The sequence below is a fragment of the Colius striatus genome, chromosome 5 (genome assembly GCF_028858725.1).
Source record: "Colius striatus isolate bColStr4 chromosome 5, bColStr4.1.hap1, whole genome shotgun sequence".
NCBI lineage: Eukaryota > Metazoa > Chordata > Aves > Coliiformes > Coliidae > Colius > Colius striatus.
Genome location: NC_084763.1, coordinates 23,863,406 through 23,884,499, shown reverse-complemented (window position 1 = coordinate 23,884,499; position 21,094 = coordinate 23,863,406). Strand labels below are relative to the sequence as shown.

Genomic DNA, 21,094 nt, shown 5'->3' with positions numbered 1-21,094 from the left:
CACTTGAGGAAAAGCAAAAACCAGCACCCACTAGCAAAACACATCTCATCAACAGACTAACATTTGACAAAAATCAGTGGAAACAGCAAAGAAGCCAACACAACTTCCAGTGCCAAGGAGCCAGATGGCACTGCTGGAAAAATTATATCTACAGACTGGCAGCTTGATCCCATCATCATTGCCCAAGGGAGGAGGAAGAGGAAAACAAGAGGTATTTCAGTGTGATGGAGTAAATCAATTATCACCAGCTCACTCTGGTATTTTCACATTATTTTTATACCAATTTCTAAATATTGAGAAAATTAATGAGAGCACTAGAAGACTCCAGCAATCTGAGACTGAAAAAAGTATGCCATATATTTAAAAAATACATACTTAAATGCACCTCTATCAACTGCATAACATAGTTCACACTTCCATTTTGAAGATATGTTGTGGGTAACAAAAAAAAAAAAAAAAATATTTTGCAGGTTTCATTTCTTACCTAAAATTTCAAACATCTTCTATACAGATTACAGAAAAAAAAATTCTGCACTCAATGTCATGACTACATTCTTCTGTATATTTTCAAATCTTAATGTGAAGTTATTTTTACACACACAATTATAGAATTTTCCTGTTAAAATATAGTATTAAAGCTAGCTTCTGAAGAAGCTGTTAAAGGGAAAAAAATTAGTCCAACAGTTTCCATAAATGGAAAGTTTTTCCAGAAATCAAAAAGACAGCCTTCATATGCACACGTGTTTAAACTTCTAAAACATCAAGCAGACAGAATTATATGAATGTGTTAGACTCTCCAACAGAAAACAGGTAAGGCTGACTTCTGTTTTTTAACTGGAAGTTGATGACAACACTTCCACTGACATCTTTTTCAGGCCCATTCCCTGTATCTGTGTTTTTGGAAAAAAACAAAAACAAAACCAAATCAAAAACGACTAATCTGTTACCTACCAAAAAGATTTGGACTATTTCTCTTGTCTCTGTCCTATTTTCTTCTTATGGTACAGTCACATACACAGTCCGAACATCCTTCCATCCTCATTCACATTCTGTTGACACTAATCCTTTCCCCTAAATTTTCCATGTAAAGCAGTGATTCACAAGAACAGATATATAGGAAGCATGCAATAAAGTAACTGCATCTGTGAATATGCATTGTGAGTATTCATATATCACCCATGCCCCTAGACAGAAAACCAGAATTTTACTGTTGATGAACAAGTAAAAAGATGTTTTATATGAAGACCAGAATATCTCTATAAAGTTGTTATCACTGTGATGTACTTTCCATTAAGGTATACAAGAGTAAATATTGAGAAGGACAGGAAAATCTTTTTTGGAGCAGAAGAGTTTTTCTCCATTTTTTAGTACAGCATCATCTCTAATTCCTTGTCCAAAATCAGCCCAAAACTATTTCTGACTACCAGTAGTAGAGAAGACGTGGCTAAGACCCTTATGGACTATTTTCTGTCATTATTGTGATAGTTAATGGTGGGTAATATTAGCTAGGAAACCAGTTATCATTTCGATTTGGTGAAAAAACTGCGTTCAGCACTTTCAGTCTGCTACTCTTCTCTTACGTCCTACTTTGTAAGTGATCCAAGTAAACATCAACAAAGAATTACTGAGGAAATTATCAAATTAACATTTTCTAGTGACATGTCCAAACAAGTAGTATTCCTACAGCAAATTTTAAAGTATGAACAATACCTACAATATCTCTTTGAGAAGGGCAACAACAAACTTGCTATATAGTAGATATGAAAATATTTAAACTTAAAATGTGGGTTTTTTGCAAAACACTTCAATAACCATTTTTACTACCGTTTTTACTTTTCCTTTCAAATTTAATTTCAAAATTCACAAGAATTAATCCACTGCAATGTTGCTTTTATTTAAAGACAAATAAACCCAAATTCACTAAATTAGTGCCTGGACTGCATGATGCCTGACAGAAAACAGGCCTATTTTGTACGTGCTTAAGCTCTACAGATACAGTTCCACCTCTACAGAAAGTACTAATCAGTTAAAATACAAGAACAAGAATCTGGAAAAAAATCTTTTTCTGTTCATTACGATTCACATACACTGCAATGCATGTAATAAATTAAACACATGCATAAATTCCTAATCATTAGTTCAGGGAAAGGAAAGCCTACAACAAACTTGAGTTTTAATTTTATTGCAAGAATATACTTGCTTTTTTCAAGTTGGTTCCTACATCCAGAAACTCTAAAGCTTTGTCCTTGAGACAGAAAGCATAAAGAACCACACAGAGCATTGTTTTACATATTTCTGATCTACTCTAAAACAAAGAAAACACTATGGTTATGTAGAGTTTGGTCTCCACAAGATGTGTGGAGCTACTGCAGAATACACGTTGAAGGTAGATCCATTTTTTACATATTTGGTAGACACTGGAAAGGAAAAGATGCCTCTTGACTTGAATGATGAGCAGCAACAATCTGTTGGACTTGCTCACCTCTAGAAGCACACTAGAAGGGTACCCACCTCAAGGTGCCACTGAAATAGTGCTATCGTTTATGATTGATGCATCCATCTGGTTCTGGGAATGAAGGAGTAAGGAGCAGAATGGAAGCTGACTTGCCGCTAATGCTTAGCAGGAAGGAAGAGGAATTAAAAGGAAATCAGAAAGCAAAGATTAACTCAATTGAAGGAAAGTATTCTAAATCCATAATTTACAGCCTCCAAAACACACTTGAAAAGCTTATCACAGATTGAAGAGGCTAAAGGAAAATCTTCCCTCTTCTATTCCAGTTATTTGTAATGTGTAAGAATTGTTCTAGAAAAATGTGAAGCCAACAAGCAATATAAAGTAAATTGAAAAATCTATTGCACTTCAGTTTTCTGGGGTTTTTTTCACTATAATATTGATAAACATCTCCAATAAAATTATTATCTATTATGAAAAAGAAATCAGTTACGCAGGTCATTGTTTGTTTATTATTGTGGATATTGTCCTGCCTAGTGGTGGAGCATACATGGCTGTTTTGTTACTGCTTAGTCACTGAAGCAACACAGAAATAAAATGAGCAACAAAGCATGTCATCTCTCCCACGGGAGAAAGGTAAATGTTAAAAGAACATAGGGGTTTACTGTTTAATAGGAAGTTTTTCATCATGATAATTAGAAGTTCAAATGTTTTAGTATCATCAATTTGTACACATTGTTAATCTAAATGATGCCATTTTTAACTTTACTAATTTTAATAAGGCAAAAAATTCACTGAAAACTTCTGCTTCCTATCAGAAATTAATCTCTTCTGTTCTATGCAAACAGTTTAAGTGAAAATTATTTATATTAGCTTTGCATATTTCATATGTACTTTAAAAAAAAAACAAAAAACAAAAACCCTTCTTGCTTCTCCAAAGTAATTGCTGCTATATTCACTACTTTGGATCTTACAAACAAGCAAGCAGTCCAGTTGCTTGTTCTTTTCATAAGGTTTCAATTGCAGTTACACATGGAAAGTTATAAAGACTTCTTTCAGTCTTCAAATATGTTCATGACAGAAGGAAAAAAAAAAAAAAAGGAAATACACTATTGTCATGTTCTTTACAGACAAAAGAGTCAAATGTTAACAGACCAACAAAAAGAGTTTAGAGCAAGCAGAGTGCAGCATGGAGGCAAGATGTCTAAGGGAAACTGAAGTTGCATCATTAGAGATTTTTAGGAAAGATGAGACAGGTGCCTGCCAAGAAACGTCTCAGGAAGGCTAAGGGTGGTACAGAGACCTTACTCTTAAAGTTTCTCCTACCTAAAAAGGAGTTGATAATCTTTACAACTTTTTAACAATTTCAAGGTTAGCATCATATTGTCATTTGTTAAACAAATAGATTTGGATCTAAAAATTTCTGCACACATTGTCCCACATGCACCAATGTCTTCACAGTGAATATAAGAAAACCTCACTTCATATTTTAGGGTTCTCTTTAGTTTGTTTCCCTTTCCATTGTGTTCCATCAGCTTGTATAAGACTGTATTCTGAGTGACAGCTAAACTGTCCATAAGTGTCTCAGCCTAATTCCCTAGTGATGCGTCCTTCTTCTGACAGCCTCAGCAATCACATTGGCAATTCCAGACTTCAGTCTTCCCGTTTAAGATAGAGTTGCTAACTACAACTTCATAGAATTTTGAAAGCAACACTTTTGATCAGTCAAACTATCTTTTCAGATAGAAATGCCTCAGAAATGCAAAAGCATAATACACTGGAACACATAATATTTCTTTTTCCATAAAAGATCTGTTCAGACAGAGCAAAAAAGAAGTTTAGTACTAAAGCGTTGATAAAAACATAGAATTACCTACATACATCAAAATAATAAATTACATATTCTCCCAGTCACAATTCTGACAGTAACTAGTATCCCTTCAAAACAAAGTTGGCATGTTAAAGTCCAGTCTTTACCCATGGCACCAATGCTATTGCCCTCCTGCCAGTTCCTAATAACAGCATAAAGTAGAAGTAACCTATTCACCAAAGATCAAGTGTCGTAGTAAACCTAGATCTTACCTCTCCTTAATACAATCTTTTTTGTTAAGCTTGAAAAGAGACACAAGGAATAAGAAAACACATTTTTCTGCCTTCAAGGAGATATATCTATAAGAAAAACAAGATGAATGAAGAAGTTTCTCACTTCTTTGAATGGCCATCATGAAGTTAGTCTGGAAATCTCTCCAGTACTGAAAAGCAAATACTTAATCTCCTAGAATAACTCAGGTAAACTTTCAATGCTGTCATCCAAAATCAAAAAATATCCCCTCCATGTATATGATTATGATACTAAAATAATGATAAACCAATACAATCCCTGTGGGGATAGGAAGAGCAAAAGGAGAGTGAAAAGGACAGGAAAATCCTACCTGCATTTTCTGTTCAGCCTTTGCTAACTTAGTTGCTAATATTGCTTAACTGGCTCAGTGATATAATATAGTTTCTGCTTTAATATAGTGGCTCAAAAATATACTCAGCAGGAATGTGGTTGAAGAAAATGGGAAAATACTTGTATATGCATTGTACATAAAGATTAGGTCTTATGCTGAACTCTATCGTTCTTCAGTGACAGTATTCAAACTCTTATGCCTACCAAATTGGGAAAAAAAGAAAAGGAGCTTAATCAGTACTTGTGTTTGAGACTTAAGATGTCAAAAGAAACGGTATGCAATATTCAGACACACAGTTTTTTATTCTCACTTGATCAATCAAAATGTGATTCTAAGGCAAAAGAAAGACTATATATCATGTAAAATAGTTGACTCAAGACTGTAAAGACTTGTATAGAATTCTGGAAGAGGAGCTGCCTGAAAATAATGGCCTAAAATCTTTTGTCTCATCCAAAAATTATACTAAGGAAAGGATGTTGCAAGGAGGAACAAACTCTGCTCATTTTCAGGACTGCACTATGATAACAAATAGCTAAAGCACAATATGTCTTCACTTATTCTGCTTCCTAAAAGTTCTCCAAATGTCCTATTTTGCTTGCTTAGGCTCTATCATCCTCCACTTCAGCTATGGGGAATTTTTAGTATGAGATTCTCGCTCTATTTAAGGCTTTCCTACTACATAGCAATTTTTTTTTCATGTACTATAGCCAAATACAGTAGTCTGTAGACCATACAAGTCCTCAGATGTATCTCTAGTACTTCTCTCATCCTTACATGCGTATGCAACATTTCATGCAATCTTCCACAAAAATGATGAGTATTTATTTTATTCACCATGATCTTTTTAGATCCAGTCATTACCCAATCATTTATCTCCTGCAGAGTAAAATAGACATATCTTCTTGAGAAACTGTTGGTTCACAGTACTTAAATGCAGAAAGTTTGTTTCTGCAATATTAATGGCACTTCCCACCTCAGAATCAAGTTACAATACCATAAAACAGAAAAAAATTACCGTTAAAAAAAATCCCTTGAGATAATAAAAGATTACACTGTTAAACAGAAAAGTTTCAGCATAGCATTGAACCTACTTTTAATACCACTCAAAGAGAACTGAAAATTAAATGAAAAAACAGTAACTTTTTCCCCACGTCTCAATCTAAAATAAGTTTGTTACCAACTTTAAAGAAAGTCTTACTATATCAATTTTTAGGTATTTTGGTATGCTTTGGGTTTTATCTGATTAAGACGTATATTTTCCACTACACATATTCTTCAAAACACAGAAGGGAGTAAGAATTTACAACACATAACACTGTTATACAGTGTACTATACAAAAACCTGTCATTTAAGTTGCAAGAAATCTAGTCATCAATAAGTGAAAAAATACCCCGTTCAAAAATCAATTATGTTGAGTCTTTTGTATAGAGAAGTAGTACACCTTTCAGGCAACTGGTATTAATGAGCAGACACGGCTATAGAATCTCCATCTGTTTTTCTGACAAAGCTGTGACTACTCCAGTCTCTCATTGAAATTCCATTAATCTGGTGCACCAAGGACCAATGCGAAAATCAAAACTCCATCTAACCCTTTATCAGCTCACAATAACCTACAAGTGAACTCTGCCTGTTAGCATACAGCAAGTTATGATTTTGCTATCAATCAGGCTGTTAGCCAATAAAAAAAAAAATTAAGTTAAGAATAGAGTGCCTGGCAGTACTGTTTTGTTTTGTCTGTCTTGTTTTGGGGTTTGTTATTTTATTTGGGGGTTTTGTTGTGCTTTATCCCTCTTCCAATTTCTGTAGGGTGTCTGGACATGTAAGCCTATGCATCATTCTCCTTCGTTGTGATTTAATTGCTGCCAGCAATCAAGTCAAAGCATCACTGAAGTGTGCTTGAATTTCATTAGATGATATAACTTATGCTACTTTCCTACAGTACCTAATAAACCATAAAGAAACCAAAACACATATGGCTTGAGGGAATAACTGGAAAATTAGGTGGCCATTTGGGAACTGAGTGAACTTTTGAACCAGAGGAACAGAGAAAAAGAAATATTAAAAAGAAAGACAGACTTAGAATGCATAGAGAGACACAGGGGTTTGACCTTTTCAGTACCTAGAAAATTACATTAGCATTATGAAAAATACATATCATGTTTAGAGTTTATAATCCATCAAAGTTTAGATACTTTGTTAGTGCCTACCATAAGGTAAAAGTCAAAAGGACAACATAACAATCAGATTTGACAAAAGGCCTTTAGGTGACCTGTGCTAATTTAGTTATCCCATACTTATTGTTAAATGGATTATCTCTCTTGTAATTAATACATCATTAGACAAAGGTCACACACAAACTCCAGGATTTTACAGTGACTGTAACGTACACATAATGTGCTAATTCTTTATCTGTTACCAAGCAAGTGCCTTCACAAATTATATTTTGACAGTAACATTGCAAAGTCAAATAGTGACACTTTTAGAAGTTGCACAAACCTTGCAGTCTAATTCAACTATATAAAGGTAAATACCTGTTTTGGTTTGAATTTTTTAAGCGGAAAAGGATATATAAAATGTTTTACATAAAAATACGAATGGACTCAAATATAAATAAAGAACACTTTAATTTTGTCACCTACAGTTAGGCCCCTCAATTAATGCTGACAGCCTTGATCCTATGCAGCTTTACTCCGGCACAGAGCCTCGCTAAACTAAACTGGGAACCACATAAGATGGAACATCTACCATACAGACACAGTTTCTTGAGTACGAACATTAACAGTCTGCTAAAAACCAAAAACAAAGTATTAAGCTTCAAGTAAACCCACTCATGCCTATGAGAACCGAAACAAACGGCACCTCCAAGGATCAATTCACCTTTTATATGAATCTCCCAACATACATACTCGTATGTAGTCTAGGTGGCTAGATTTCAGTGATGGACTACATATGTTACAATCAAAACAGTCTTAGAATGACACACTGGAGTTTCAAAGAGAAAAACAGAAACATTCCTCTAATAATTTATCTACAGATCAAAATTACCACCTTTTCATAATTTTCTTCATGCTGTGCTGCCACTACATAATTATAGAGGATTTAGAATAAAACATAGAATGATCAATGAAGTAAAATCATCCCAAATATATCAGAAACACACCTGTTATATTTCCACATAAACTGGAATAAATTAGCCAAGATACTGTTGGGCAGGTCTTATACCTACTCTCCTAATTTTAACTTTCAAAGTAGGCTAAAAATTAATCACTCATCTGTACAAACTCATATTGTATTTCATATACTCTTGCATCAGCATTCTTCAGCCATTCATTATTTAGGTTTATGATCATTATCACCTTTTTCTTGATGAACTGTTTTGAAACACCTATAATCATATCTCCTACTAGCCATACCCTTTTGTCACATCCCGTTATGCAATCAGTGCCATATTATTAAGCTACAATTAGAAATAATGTTAAGATTATGTTTGTAAGCAGAAATAAATACATGGAAAGTTGCATTCATCTGTAGTTTGGAAAATTAGCTTGAGTTTTCTAAATTCCATATTCAATTTGACTGATAATTACATTTCAACCAGACAGCAGAAAGGCTTGCCTTTATTTTTAATAGAAGGTCACATTGCCAAAATGCCACAAGCTGAATATGAAAAAAAAAAGAAGTGTGATTACTATTGTTACACATTTTACAGAGTTCTGGATATTAAAAAAAAAATGCATTATTCTGAATCAGTGGTTAGAAGTTTATCACTTATGCATGTACTTGACTTATCCCTGTTCTGCAATAGACATAATTTTATACCTCATAAAAGCAATTTATGTTTCCAAGGGGAATAATCTGGATAACATAAAATGTGGAGTGCTATGTTGCAGGAAGCATATTTCCATTCAGCGATTGTATTTTGCGATGGAGCTGCACAGTTTGATCATCATATCATGTCAGAAAACATCATTCACTAGTAAGTCTATCTAACTTCTAGTGTCACAAATTAATATACATCGTTAATTTATTTGTACATATACTTAATTCACTGCCATATATTATCCACAGAATGTACTTATATTATGTATACAATAAACAAATCGCAAAAAATATGGACAGTATGCTGAAGCAAGCTTGTTAACTCTTGAAATATTCAATTGTTCATGTCTTCAGAACACTTGCATTTAGCATGAAATTTAATGCATACAAAATAAAACAACAAGGAAAACAGCTATGGAGCCTAAGTTATGTAGGTTTTTAAAGCAATTTCAAATTTAAAATTTATATAATGAACACATTCTACAAAAGACTGTCTTAATGGAAGGAAACATTGCAGGAATAATTAATTTAATATTTTATGAACCTATTCTGCATGGAGTTTGCAGAAAAATATCAATCACATAAACTGTTTCATTATTTATTAGATAAATAATACAGTAAGCCATTAAGTAGCACAATAAAATTAAGCAAGAATCTGATAACGTTGAATTAACAAACAATTTGTTACTATAAATATTCACACTGTTTTAGCCACTGATCTATCTTTAAAAACATATGCATCTACAGAAGATGCATTGTTAAGAAAAACACACGAGTTTAAAAAAAACACGCGTAAATTTAAGACAGCTTCACTATGCTCTTGGACCACTAGAGAGAGCTCTTCAGTTCCTTTAAAGGTTTTTGTAAAGGTAAGAAAACTGTCCAGCTGTGGTGCTTATCTGTTTATCTCATTTCCAACACTAATATTCCAATCACAAGGATCTGATTACATGAGCTTGTAGCAAACTGGAATATTTAGTACATTTTAAGGTAAACAGTGTCACGTACCATCAGAAAGTGCTTCATCCTCTTTATCATATCGATCAGATGTTATTGAGACACTATCAGGAGGTGAAGAAAAAATGCCCTCAAACTCTTCCTCATCTTCCAATTCTGTGAAAGTTAAAAATACATCAGTAGTTAATACATCACCTAGTAGTCTATCATACACACACAGACAGAATCAAAATACAAATATTTTCATTAATAAGGTGAATATCCATTCCTATCTGAAACCAAAAAAATCCCGTTTCTCAGGGACTCCTGTGACATGCATCTTCTAGGCCCAAGTGCAGCTACAAGCGCTGCTGTTCTAGGGCTACCTTCTAACTGGCCAAACAAGTGTGGCTGAAGAATGGTCTCTTCAAACACTGTCATATAATGAACCTGCGCCCAGTGCTGCACAGCTGCCAGCTTCTCACCTGGAGAGGGGAAAGAAACACACACCACAGCAAAGAGGTGGGCAAGGGAAAAGACTGGCAGGGGGAGAAACCAGCAGTGCCAAGCTCCAAAGTTCTGCCCATCGAGTGCGGCAAGGAGCTGCAACAAATCCCCTCCAAGGAACTGCCAAACTACTGTTGGCAGCAGTTTGTCACCCTCTGCCCACTTTCACTTCTCTTCACCATAATTAGGCACTACTTTGCAAATGTTGTACATGTATTCCTCCCAGGAAACTAAAAATGGAATTGCTTTCTGACAGCACCCACTCTGAACTTGCGGCTTAACACAGCATTCTGATGATGAATTTCTTACGTGACTGATAGCTCTACTACAATATATACAAAATCTACATTATTAGCTAACCTATGCACTATGCTGATCAGAGTTCACTAACAGTGAAGGTCTAGGAAAGGTAAGGTGAAATCAATACCAGTTGAGGCTTTTAAATGAAACAATTCATTAAACGATTAGACAAAACTTAAGTTCTCGCTCCAAAAACTCGGTATATTTTCTCAGGTTTTTTTTTAATAACATCTAAGTGAAGAAGAAGTGGAGAAATAACAGAAAAAACGTTGTTCCAAAAACAAACAACCAAAAAAAAAAATCAAGGCTTGGTGAAAGAGGAAAATCCAATAACTAAATATGATAAAAGCCACCAAACCAAAGTCATAAAGCTGATGCTCCAACAGATCAAACAATTTCTAATTTTCTTACAAAGCTAAATTGCTCAAGCACTGTCTTTTGTAATATTCATATGAAGAGACCTCCAGACATGGTCCTTTATTCCTGTGTTCCCCTTTGGATCACTGTATCAGATAATTAATTTCACAGAATCCAAAATAAACTCCATGCATAGCGAAAATACTCTCCACAGACCCATGAACTGCATTCATCAATAATTGGTTGGTACAAACTGGTTTCTTCATTAATTTAGTATGCTTTCCTTGGGAAAGTTCCCTTTCAAGCTCCCATGCCATATAACAATTGCTTTGAATCTAAACCTGACTCCATTCTATTTTTTGACACAGTCATCTTCCAGTAGCACTCCAGCCATCACATTAATCTGATCAAAATATTTGCATTTCATTACATCTGTCCAACGAATCAGAAGTAAATTATCCCTCTCCAGGAGTCATCTCTTCCTCCAAACAGAAATGTAGATAGCATATGAACAAAAAGTATCATGCCATATTAACAACCAGCATGATCACTTTTCACACTTACATGCCAGAGACCAGTTGCCCATCTCTGTCTATATATATCTTCTTCTCCATATAAAAAGAGTAGACATGATATTCACAACCTATACAGTATCAAAAATTGTTCCTCTCTTTTCCTGTCCCAAACTTTACTAGTATTAGAACGCATACAAAATGTAAAGACATATATTTGTGTGCATATATATATATATAAAGCCCTGATTGTTAGTCAAAAATGTCCTGTTATCAGCCACACATAAACACTCTATCATTTAACCTTCATGAAGGTGACAGTATAATTTAAAATATTAGGCTGTATTTCTAGAGGAAATCATTTCCACAAACACTACACTCCAGCACTCAAAATTCATGGGCTGAACTGTAAAAGTAAACCTAAGTATATCTCAATGAACAAGCACTCATGAGTGGCAAATAGGTGAGTATATATCTAGAAAGAATACCTCCAGAGATTTTTGCCCCACTCAGCAATATATAGTCTCTTTCAGAGAAGCTGTGATTTCTTATATAAGTTTGCAAAGCTGCAAACCTTGCTCTTCCATTAAGTCACAATACTATCATTTCCTAATTATGTCCAGGACTTCAAATTCTGTAAACCCTCGTGTTTTGCATTCATATAAAAGTTAGGTGATCTAGAAACAACAGGCATTTTTATATATACATACATATGTAGAGCATACACTGTGTACCTGTCATCCCAGGTATATACTCTATTTGAAGCAACAAAAACTATGGGCACACTGAATGTAGATTTGGAATAAAATCAGTATCTGCTCTATGTTCAAAATGTTCTTAAAATAACAAAAAAGAAATGTTGAGGTATTACAAAGAAAGAAATTAAACGCTCAATGCTTTTACAGAGTTTATAGCCTTCAAATCATTCTCTAGATGCTACATCCTAACGCTTGAAGATTTCAATGAAAAAAAAAATCCGAGAAAGACAATCAGAACAGATATATAAATCCCGTGTCATAAAAGACTACATTTAGGTGCCCACACTTGATGTGAAACAGTAGAGAATAAGTCACAAACACTAAATAGAGGTACAAGCAACCTGTAGCCTGGAGGACTACATTAAACTAATTTTCCATTGTTTATTTTAGAATAAATACATGTATGTTAAATTTATATTCTACATTGAAATGCAATCCTTAAATAACCTATTTTGTACAGAAGAGCTGCAGGCATTTTGACAGGAGATCTGACTCAATGTGCTCTGGAGCTTTAACAGGCAAAATTTCACCACGTTTTTATGTGCTTAGATAAAAGAATGACTATGTGCTAGTATCAGCTGTCGGGTTTCGCTTCCTAATTCTCACAGGGTTAAAAAGACATCTTAGGAACATATGCTATTAATATATAAGGATATTGCTCCTGACAGTTCACAGAGAGGCTTCCTCTCAATTTTCTGGAGTCTCCTGCCTTCCCACTGAGAATAATCTCTGCCCTTTCTCCACTTTACATGCTTCTCCATCAAGTTGTTGCACTGCAGTTTATACTCCACCTACTGAGGAAGACTAGATCGAATAGCATTTGAAGCTACATGTGTTGCTCCTTGAACGGTCAGAGGAGTCAGTGTTGAGCAGCACAAGCCACTACTCTCTTGACGTGCCAAGTACCTAAAAATATACCCGAAAAGCATCAATAAATTAAAGGAAAACATTCAACTTGCACTCATGTAATAGAAAACTGAACTACAAAGCAACAATGGGCATCAGGTAAATGTATCAGATACAATTTGCAGGCATAATTGAAAGCATTACTGCCTAATCAAACATCTAAAAGCAAAGCATGCTCAAACGAAATGTCTATAGACTCATTAGTTGGCAGCCATTCCATTACAATCACACATAATGTCAGTAGTGCCTTGAACCTGTGCCAATGACAACAGCATAAATTTTGCATCTCATTTCTGTGGTGATAAAATTAATGACCAGTTTAAAAACACTTCTTTGCAAAAGTTATTGCACAAAGAAATGCCATGAATGTGTTCCTGTTATGTAGTCACAAGGATAGTTAAGGAATTGATGCTAATTAATATAGTTTTTTGTTTCCTCAGAATATGGTATGATTTATCTTGAAGTTTAAAAAGTTTAATTAACAGCAGACAGTTAACAGTTACAACAATAACAAAAGTGTGTACATGAACTGAACTTATTCTCCAGTTTCTGCAATTTAAACTAACCTCTTAAAGGTTTGATAGCAGAATCAATATGTTATGTTATCTGTAAAAACCAAAAAAAAAACTAAACAAAAACCCCATACAATGTCTATCTTTATTAAATGCTCCCTTTTCCATTAGAGCTTATTTATTGATTTACGAAATAATGCATACCAAAGAGTAAGTGTATCACATCAAGAATAGAGCATAAAACAAACTCTCCTCATTGTAACAAGGATTGCACTTCAGTCCCTACTTCCCATTCTCAAGCTTTCCAACAGATTTTAGGTAGAACAAGCTGCATATAATTAACAGGACACTATCACTTTATAAGAATCCAGTTTTTTAAAATCCAGCCTTTTTTCACCCCAGAATATCTTTTCTTCTGCAACAGTGTGATTATAGTAATGAACTCCTAAGCATTAAAGATACTGCTTCCACCACTAAATTTAAAAAAGAAGCAAGCAAGATGTGTCAGCCAATGCCACTGAGACACTTGCTAGCTAACATCCTCAGATCACTAAACACTTTCAATGTATTTCTAAAAATGTTTAGACAGAGCAATACATTAAAATTGCCCAAGTATAAGAGAAATAAAACAACTCACAAAAATAAAAAGACATGCAGGTCAAAGCACCCTGCTTCTTGCCTTTTTGGAAGGTCTCAAGTCACAGCAAGTTGAAATCACTTTCTCCTGTCCAATCTCTGCTGTGGTAAGCACCCACCAAACAAAGGACTGGATGAAGAGATCAGGCAGATCAACATAAGGTTTTCACTAGAGTTTTTTACAGAAATAACTAGACAAAGTTGCTTTCAAGCTGGCACCTTTCAAGGTATGCTTTAACCCATTGATAGCTGCAGATCTACCAGTTGTCTTGCAAGACTGAGTTCTTCTGACAGCTACTTTCTCTATGTATGCTTTGCCATGCAATCTGCTCTAACATATTTATTCCTGAGAAGTCTTATATTAACATGGTAGTTTTTAATGGCTTGTTTTGCACAGGTCAAGTAGGAATTCTTTAGCAGCTTGTTTGTTAAAACACTACTGAAACAGCATTAGATTTGTAAGCAAATATGCTTCGAGCAAGAAAGAACGCAACTTTTACTTGCTGACTTTTACTTGTCTCTCATTCTAATAATATGCATCAGGATAAGACTACTGTGTGCTGCACTGGTGGCTGTGTCTTGAAATTGCACTTGGCATGGACATTTCACAGCTAACAGATGCATGTGGCTGAAAGGGACAGTTACTTGCTTACAATGAAATCATCCAGATTTCAAGGACATTTGGCACACTTATAATGCATCTGATGGTCTCTCCAGAAATAAGTCATGATGATCCTCAAAGGAATATGTAACAACTAAGCCATATCTTTCCCACTTATGGTTAAATACTAATGATGTATTTGAAAGTGCAAGTGAGTTAAAATACAGAACTTGCATCCACATGCAGTTCTGATGACCTGCTGCCATTTCCTGAAAAACAACATAGAGACAAAAAAGGAAACATCATCTCCACACAAAACAGAAAAACACTCCACAACTAGAAAATACAAAGACGTTGCATTTAGTGCTACTCTATCAGCTTGACTATTTCCAGGAAGCAGATGACTCAGGCTCTAGATACTCACTGCTCTGCCAAGAGGCAAAGAGGCATCTGAGTCATTTAAAGGTCTCCTATAGGTGCTCTCAAGAATTACATCACAAGAACAGCGATGTTCTAGAGACAGAGGTTTATCTTCCATTATACTACAGTGAAATTAAAATGAAAGTGGACCTTCATCAGCTTTTAGATCAAAAACTAGTAGACAAATGTCATCTGATACTTTTCCACACAAATAGTGGTAAAGATACATACTGCAGGTCAGATATAAGGTGCACTGAGTGCTTTATGAAGAACTTGTTCTGCAAATTCCCATATTATGACTTGATTTGGATAACACTTTTTGTGTCTCACTTTCAACACTGAGCCAAAGTCTTTTCACGAAAGTGACTACAAATATATTAAAATATATTATTTATTAACTAAAATAAATGCAAATAACAGATGGTGAGTGAGATTCAAACAGAAGTACAGTTTCTACAGCTTATAGTGCTTCTGCCAACTTTAGCACTATTTTTAGCATAAATTGAAACCAAGGTTCTTTTAACTAAACATTTTGGCAGCAAGGGTATTGATTCAATTACTCTCAAAACAGAGAAATGCCAAAAACTGTATTAATTCAAAATCTTTTACAAGGTCCAGACTTTTATATCCTTGGTGGAAAATGTCTTATTAAAAAATAAATGCAATCTGCACAAAAGTTCTTAGTTTTCAAGTTCCTTCCCAATTTTAAGATCTAGGACAGGTCACTTGGAATGTGACTATAGCATTTTGTTTTGCTTAAACTGCTTAGATGAAGAGTAAAATATTCCAAATGAAAAGGAAAAAAAAAAAGCAGCTGTGCCTAAGAGAAAAATACATTTCTATGGAGTTATTTAATTTAAAGATAAAATCAATATAATAAATGTTCAATAACTTAGTAAATAAAAATAAAAATTTTGAAAACATTAGTGGTTTGGGTATTAACATAATGGTACATTTTTGCTTATAACAACACACACTTACTTTGCCCTAATTCAACATTACACATCAGCATAAAACTCAGTGTAAAACCAGATAACCCATTACATATCAGAATTAAATATTTTCCTGTACAACAAATGTAATGTATTTAATTTTCACATGTACTCACTTTCCCTAAGAAGTTTCATATTTGCAGTATGTAGACACAAAAGATGCTTTTGCTATTTTACTGACCTGACAACATAAGAAAGCTTCTCTCTAAAAATATGCAAGAAAGTCCTAAAGTTCATCAACCTGGTGGCAAAGAAGTACATACATACTTCCTGACAGTTAGAGATATCCACACAGATGATTTTATTTTAAGGAGTCTGATTCTACTTGTGCTCTTCAGGATTTTTTTTAGTCTTCTTTTAAGCCTCTTTGATTTATCTTTATGGAAGGTAAGATTCTGTATGCTAGTGGCCAAAGTCCATACAACATGAGCTCACAATATACCTTGGTCAAACTGACTAGTCACTACATGCAAAGCTAGTGGAACTTCAAGAACAGACGATGACAAAAGACCGTGGACTGACAAGCTGATGCCCACAAAGCACACTTGTGGAACAACTCAAAAGCCAATAGAGTTGCTGTTTGGAAGACCAAAGTCTTCAAAATTCATATATTTCCTGTATAACTTTTGAAAATGGCTGATATAATATGATAATTAATGTTGTGGGATAATTAATATATAATAGTAATATGGCAAATAGTATGAATCATTCTTCACCTTTCAGCTACAATAATTTAAAATAGTTTATTTGCATTTTAAAATTTAGAGAAACTGACACTATAAAACAAAGAACAGTAAATACAAAGTTTAAACTTGCATAGTTGTTTTTGTTCTTTCTAGTTTATTTGTGTAGTTTCCACATTTAAGCTTCCATCGCTCCTTTCTTTCCCTGTTTCTCTAGAGTGAGCATAAACAGGACCACATCTGACTATCACAGCAAATTCAGTTTTTAATCTTTTTTCAAATGTCTATGTGTGCACAGAGGTACAAATGGGCACAAATGCTGATCTCAAACAGCTGCTGCCACTGCCTCACTGCACTACTAGCTGGCCAAGAATATGACTGCTTACCTCCATGTAGGGCCTTTGTTCTACACCTACAGAAGTCATGCCTAATTTGTACAGGCCTAAAGGAAGAATGACACAACCAAACAAAGTTTAGCACATATTTCTTGAACTCTGGAAATGATACCAATAACCCATATCACCAAATTCCATTCCCTTGAATATTTTGCCAATAAGTGCAGGCTCCTACTTCTCACTAATTTTTTGTTTACGCATGTAAATGCGCATAAATTTGGAGAAATTTATCCTTGCTTACAGAAAGTAACAGTATAACTGCAGAGCCCTCTGAAAGCAAACTAAAGCGTTCACAAGCTTCGCTATCTGTACATAGTTCTACAATCTGAACCAAAGAGACACATTGTATGGATTTAGAAAATATATATCCTTCTTTAAAATAAGATTGAATACAATTTTCACATAAATCAGAGCAAATTACAGTAACAATTACAGACTGTATCAATTAAATAATCCACTTTGCTGGAGATAATGAAATCTCATCTTTATTAGAATTTTTGAATCATAAAAGAAACTGAATTAAATTGTCAATGAAGAAAGTAAGTAGCCTAGAATTTTCTTTACATTCAAAAAAAGCAAACCACTAAATGCAAACTCTGCTCTCTGTAGAAATTCTCATGTTTATTAGAGAGTCACAGTATCAGAAAGTTATTAGATCTTCAAAAATACTCTCTCTAGAAAGTTAGATGCATTTACAATGAAACAATCATCCCACCTAATTTCATGTCAGTCATTTGCTTAATAAAAATCACATATGGCTTTTCCCTCCTTAGTTCTGTTGGACAGTGGAAAAGAAGGAATCTACATTTTAACTTCAGTAAGAGTGCTAAAAAAATAAATACTGTACTAAAACTAGTTACTAAATAATCCCATAGTTCAAGTTTACAGAATCTTGGTAATTTTTGGGAAGTTTTAAACTATATTTTCTCTTTGAGTTGAGCTGTTAAGGCTACACAACTTGAGTTAGAGATGAGAAACGTATGAACGTGATGTGATTTTTTTATAACATTACTTGCCTAATACCACTTTCCTATTTTCACTTTATCAGAAGGAATACTGTAGCCTTCACATTTGAGCCTCCTTGTCCAGAAACAGACAGCTCTTCAACCACTGCAAAAAGCAAAGCTTTTCATAGGCTCTTTTGACCTCACACTGTGACCCTCATACCAGCATCTACAGGCTATAGGTCACGACCTCAAGAATTAGCATCATGGAAATAAGAGCTCTTCCAGGTTTAGTTACAGAACAGAACACTGTAGCAACAAACTCTTCAGTCTTCTCTAAACTGAACTCTGCAGCTTTGTTTTAACTCCACTAGAAGACAATAGATAACCCACACTTCAGTTTTCATTACTCGCACACTAAATCATCTCCTCTCCAACTGAAGGTCTGGGCTCCCGCTGCACTATGAAAACATTCATTCAGTGTGGATCGAAAGCCAATATCATATTGTCACTAGATGATCCTGTTAAAAGGTTAAAGAAACATCACTATGGAATTGAGGACTTTTTCTGTGTTAAGAAAAAAAGGCTGAAATAAGTTATCTCTAATAAATTTTATCTCCTAAGCAGGCTGCTTTGCATACATTTCCTTTGATTAAAAAACAACCTGTAGCACACAGTCCTTCACAACGCTATGCTCTTGCTAATTATGCCAGACATAACAAGTTCCATTTATATTTAATTCTGAACTACATTTCAAAAGCAATCTTTCCCTCTGCAGGCGTTCTCAGCCGCGTTCACTGCAGGGAAGGGGACGCGGGTCTTCGCGCTGGTTGCGCGGGAGCGGGCCGGCGGGGGCGCTCGGGTGCCGGCTCTCGGCAGGGGGCGCCGTTCCCCTCGGCCGCGCGGCCGCCCGCGGAGCGGCGTGGACACCCGGGAGCGGCCGCGGGACTTACCTCTGTCCTGCAGCTCCCGCGGGTAACTGCGAAGACAAGAAAACGGTAGCGTCAAGCAATGCGCGCTTGCAAACCCACCACCCAGAATACTGCTTCGAACGATTACAAGTTCCCGACAAGTTTTGAGGTTGAAACTTAGCGCTGCAAGTTTTCCTTGGTAATGACAAAGTCTTTAACTTGGGCCGAAATACTGAATCAGGTTTTTTTCTTTTGCCTTTGCAGTTGAAAGAATCCCCACTCACTTCAATCAAGACTTGAACAAAACCAAACTCAGCAGCTTTTTCTAGGAATACACATCTACTCATGTATCTTAAGGTATAAACATCAAAAGCATCTTTCAGTAAACCTTCTAAATGTTAATATATTTCAGTGTGCACAAGTAAAAGCCAATAAGCATAGTTTAAATAACACAATAGGTTGGCAGGAAAAAAAAATAATCCACAAATAGTGCTTTTAGTTGCAATAATTTATGAAAACCAAATTTTTTTAAAAGAGTAATATTTTTAAATACTTTTTTTTAAATAATACCTTTTTTAGCAATTAACCAGAAATTAAAAAGTGTATGCATATCTACTTTTTTTAAAATAACTTTCAAATAAGAAGGCTTCAACTTAATGCCTAAATAACCAATTCTATTAACTCAGAGGGGGGAAAAAACGTTTCTTCAGGGCTAAATCTTGCTATTTTGGAAATAAAAATAATCATAGGATACACTTTGGTGTATAAAGATAAATAATGAGGACAGAGTTATGTAAAATGGTTTCTCAAGAAGCATGCATGGCATAGAGTTCATGTGAAAAGGACTTCACCAGAAATAACTGAAAAATAAAACACAGCTACTATGACCATCTTTATGGACAGTAAGCTGAAGTGCATGTTATCAGGTTAGTCAGTAAGGACATGCTTACAAGTAATAAGCAGAACAGAAAGGAAAGGTCTAACAATAAGAAACTGAGAAATGCAAACAGATAAAAAAGGTCAGATCTAAGAAACCCTGCAAGGCAAGTGGCAGTAATAGTTACGTACAGCCTGATAAGCGGGATTTGGGAAAAAAAAAAAAAATCAGAGATGACTGTAATGTGTATGTATTTTGTAGCCTGCATGAAAAGCAAAACACTGTTAATGGTGAATAATATTACAGAAGATGAGGAAGGAATTAAAAATAAGATATGAAATCATGGCATCATGTAAGTGAATGGCCAAGGATTCAGCATCAACTGTGCTAATAGATGCAGGTTCCCTCCTTTGATATTTCATCATGCCAAAAAATACATCTGAGTCATAAAAATAAAGAAAAAAAGTCAAAAGTGCTGTATCTGCAAGTCATCTGTACAGTCCCAGTTAGGTCAATAACCCACAAGGGAAAGCACAAAAAAAATAGAAAGAAAATTCTGGTCTTCAAATTAATAAATGGAAAACTTATTCCCTAAGCATTTACAGGCTGAATGAACAGCACACAGATCTTCACATTACAAGATTTTGGGACACATCTTGTCTTCCCAAAGTTAGTATGATACAAAGAATGATGCCCTCATCAGATGACTCTGCTTTCTTTGAAATTGTAAACAAGTTGCCACAGAGGCAGAAGCATGTCAAAGAAAAGGTTAGGAGATATCACACAGGAGTGATCAGTAGAAAAACACTTTGGAAACAACAATGGGAAATGAATAGCAAGTATCATATCCCAGCTGATTAGAGTTGTAAGAAAAGAGATTTTGCAAAGAAAAATTCTGAAGCACAAATCAAACTGCAGCCAAATGTCTTTAGATGACTGAAATTAAACCATTATTAGAACAGTGGCTCAAATCATACCTGATATTAAAAAACTAAAACCACAAAAACCCCAGTCCTCTGTTTGTCTGTCAGAGTACTTCACTATTTTAGCACTGAGACAGAGCTAAACGACAAAATACACAGTAAGATAAGGTCGGTACTGAATTATGCTGGTTTACATATG

At 34.9% G+C, this 21,094-nt stretch overlaps 1 protein-coding gene across 3 annotated transcripts in view; it reads right to left on the bottom strand.

Moving 5' to 3' along the window:
* The window catches only part of SKAP2 (src kinase associated phosphoprotein 2), a 116,368-nt gene that overhangs the window by 83,643 nt on the left and 11,631 nt on the right, over positions 1–21,094 (bottom strand). Inside the window, exons 1-3 of one of the 3 annotated variants that reach the window (XM_061996498.1) lie at positions 13,568–13,604; positions 12,891–13,001; positions 9,734–9,838 (exon numbers count right to left, since the gene is read on the bottom strand). In XM_061996498.1, coding sequence (XP_061852482.1) covers positions 9,734–9,838; positions 12,891–12,915 — 130 coding nt within the window. In that variant the 5' untranslated portion in view covers positions 12,916–13,001; positions 13,568–13,604. Of the gene's footprint in view, positions 1–9,733; positions 9,839–12,890; positions 13,002–13,567; positions 13,605–19,137; positions 19,164–21,094 lie in introns of those variants that run through there. The other 2 variants (XM_061996495.1, XM_061996497.1) reach the window with 2 other exon arrangements.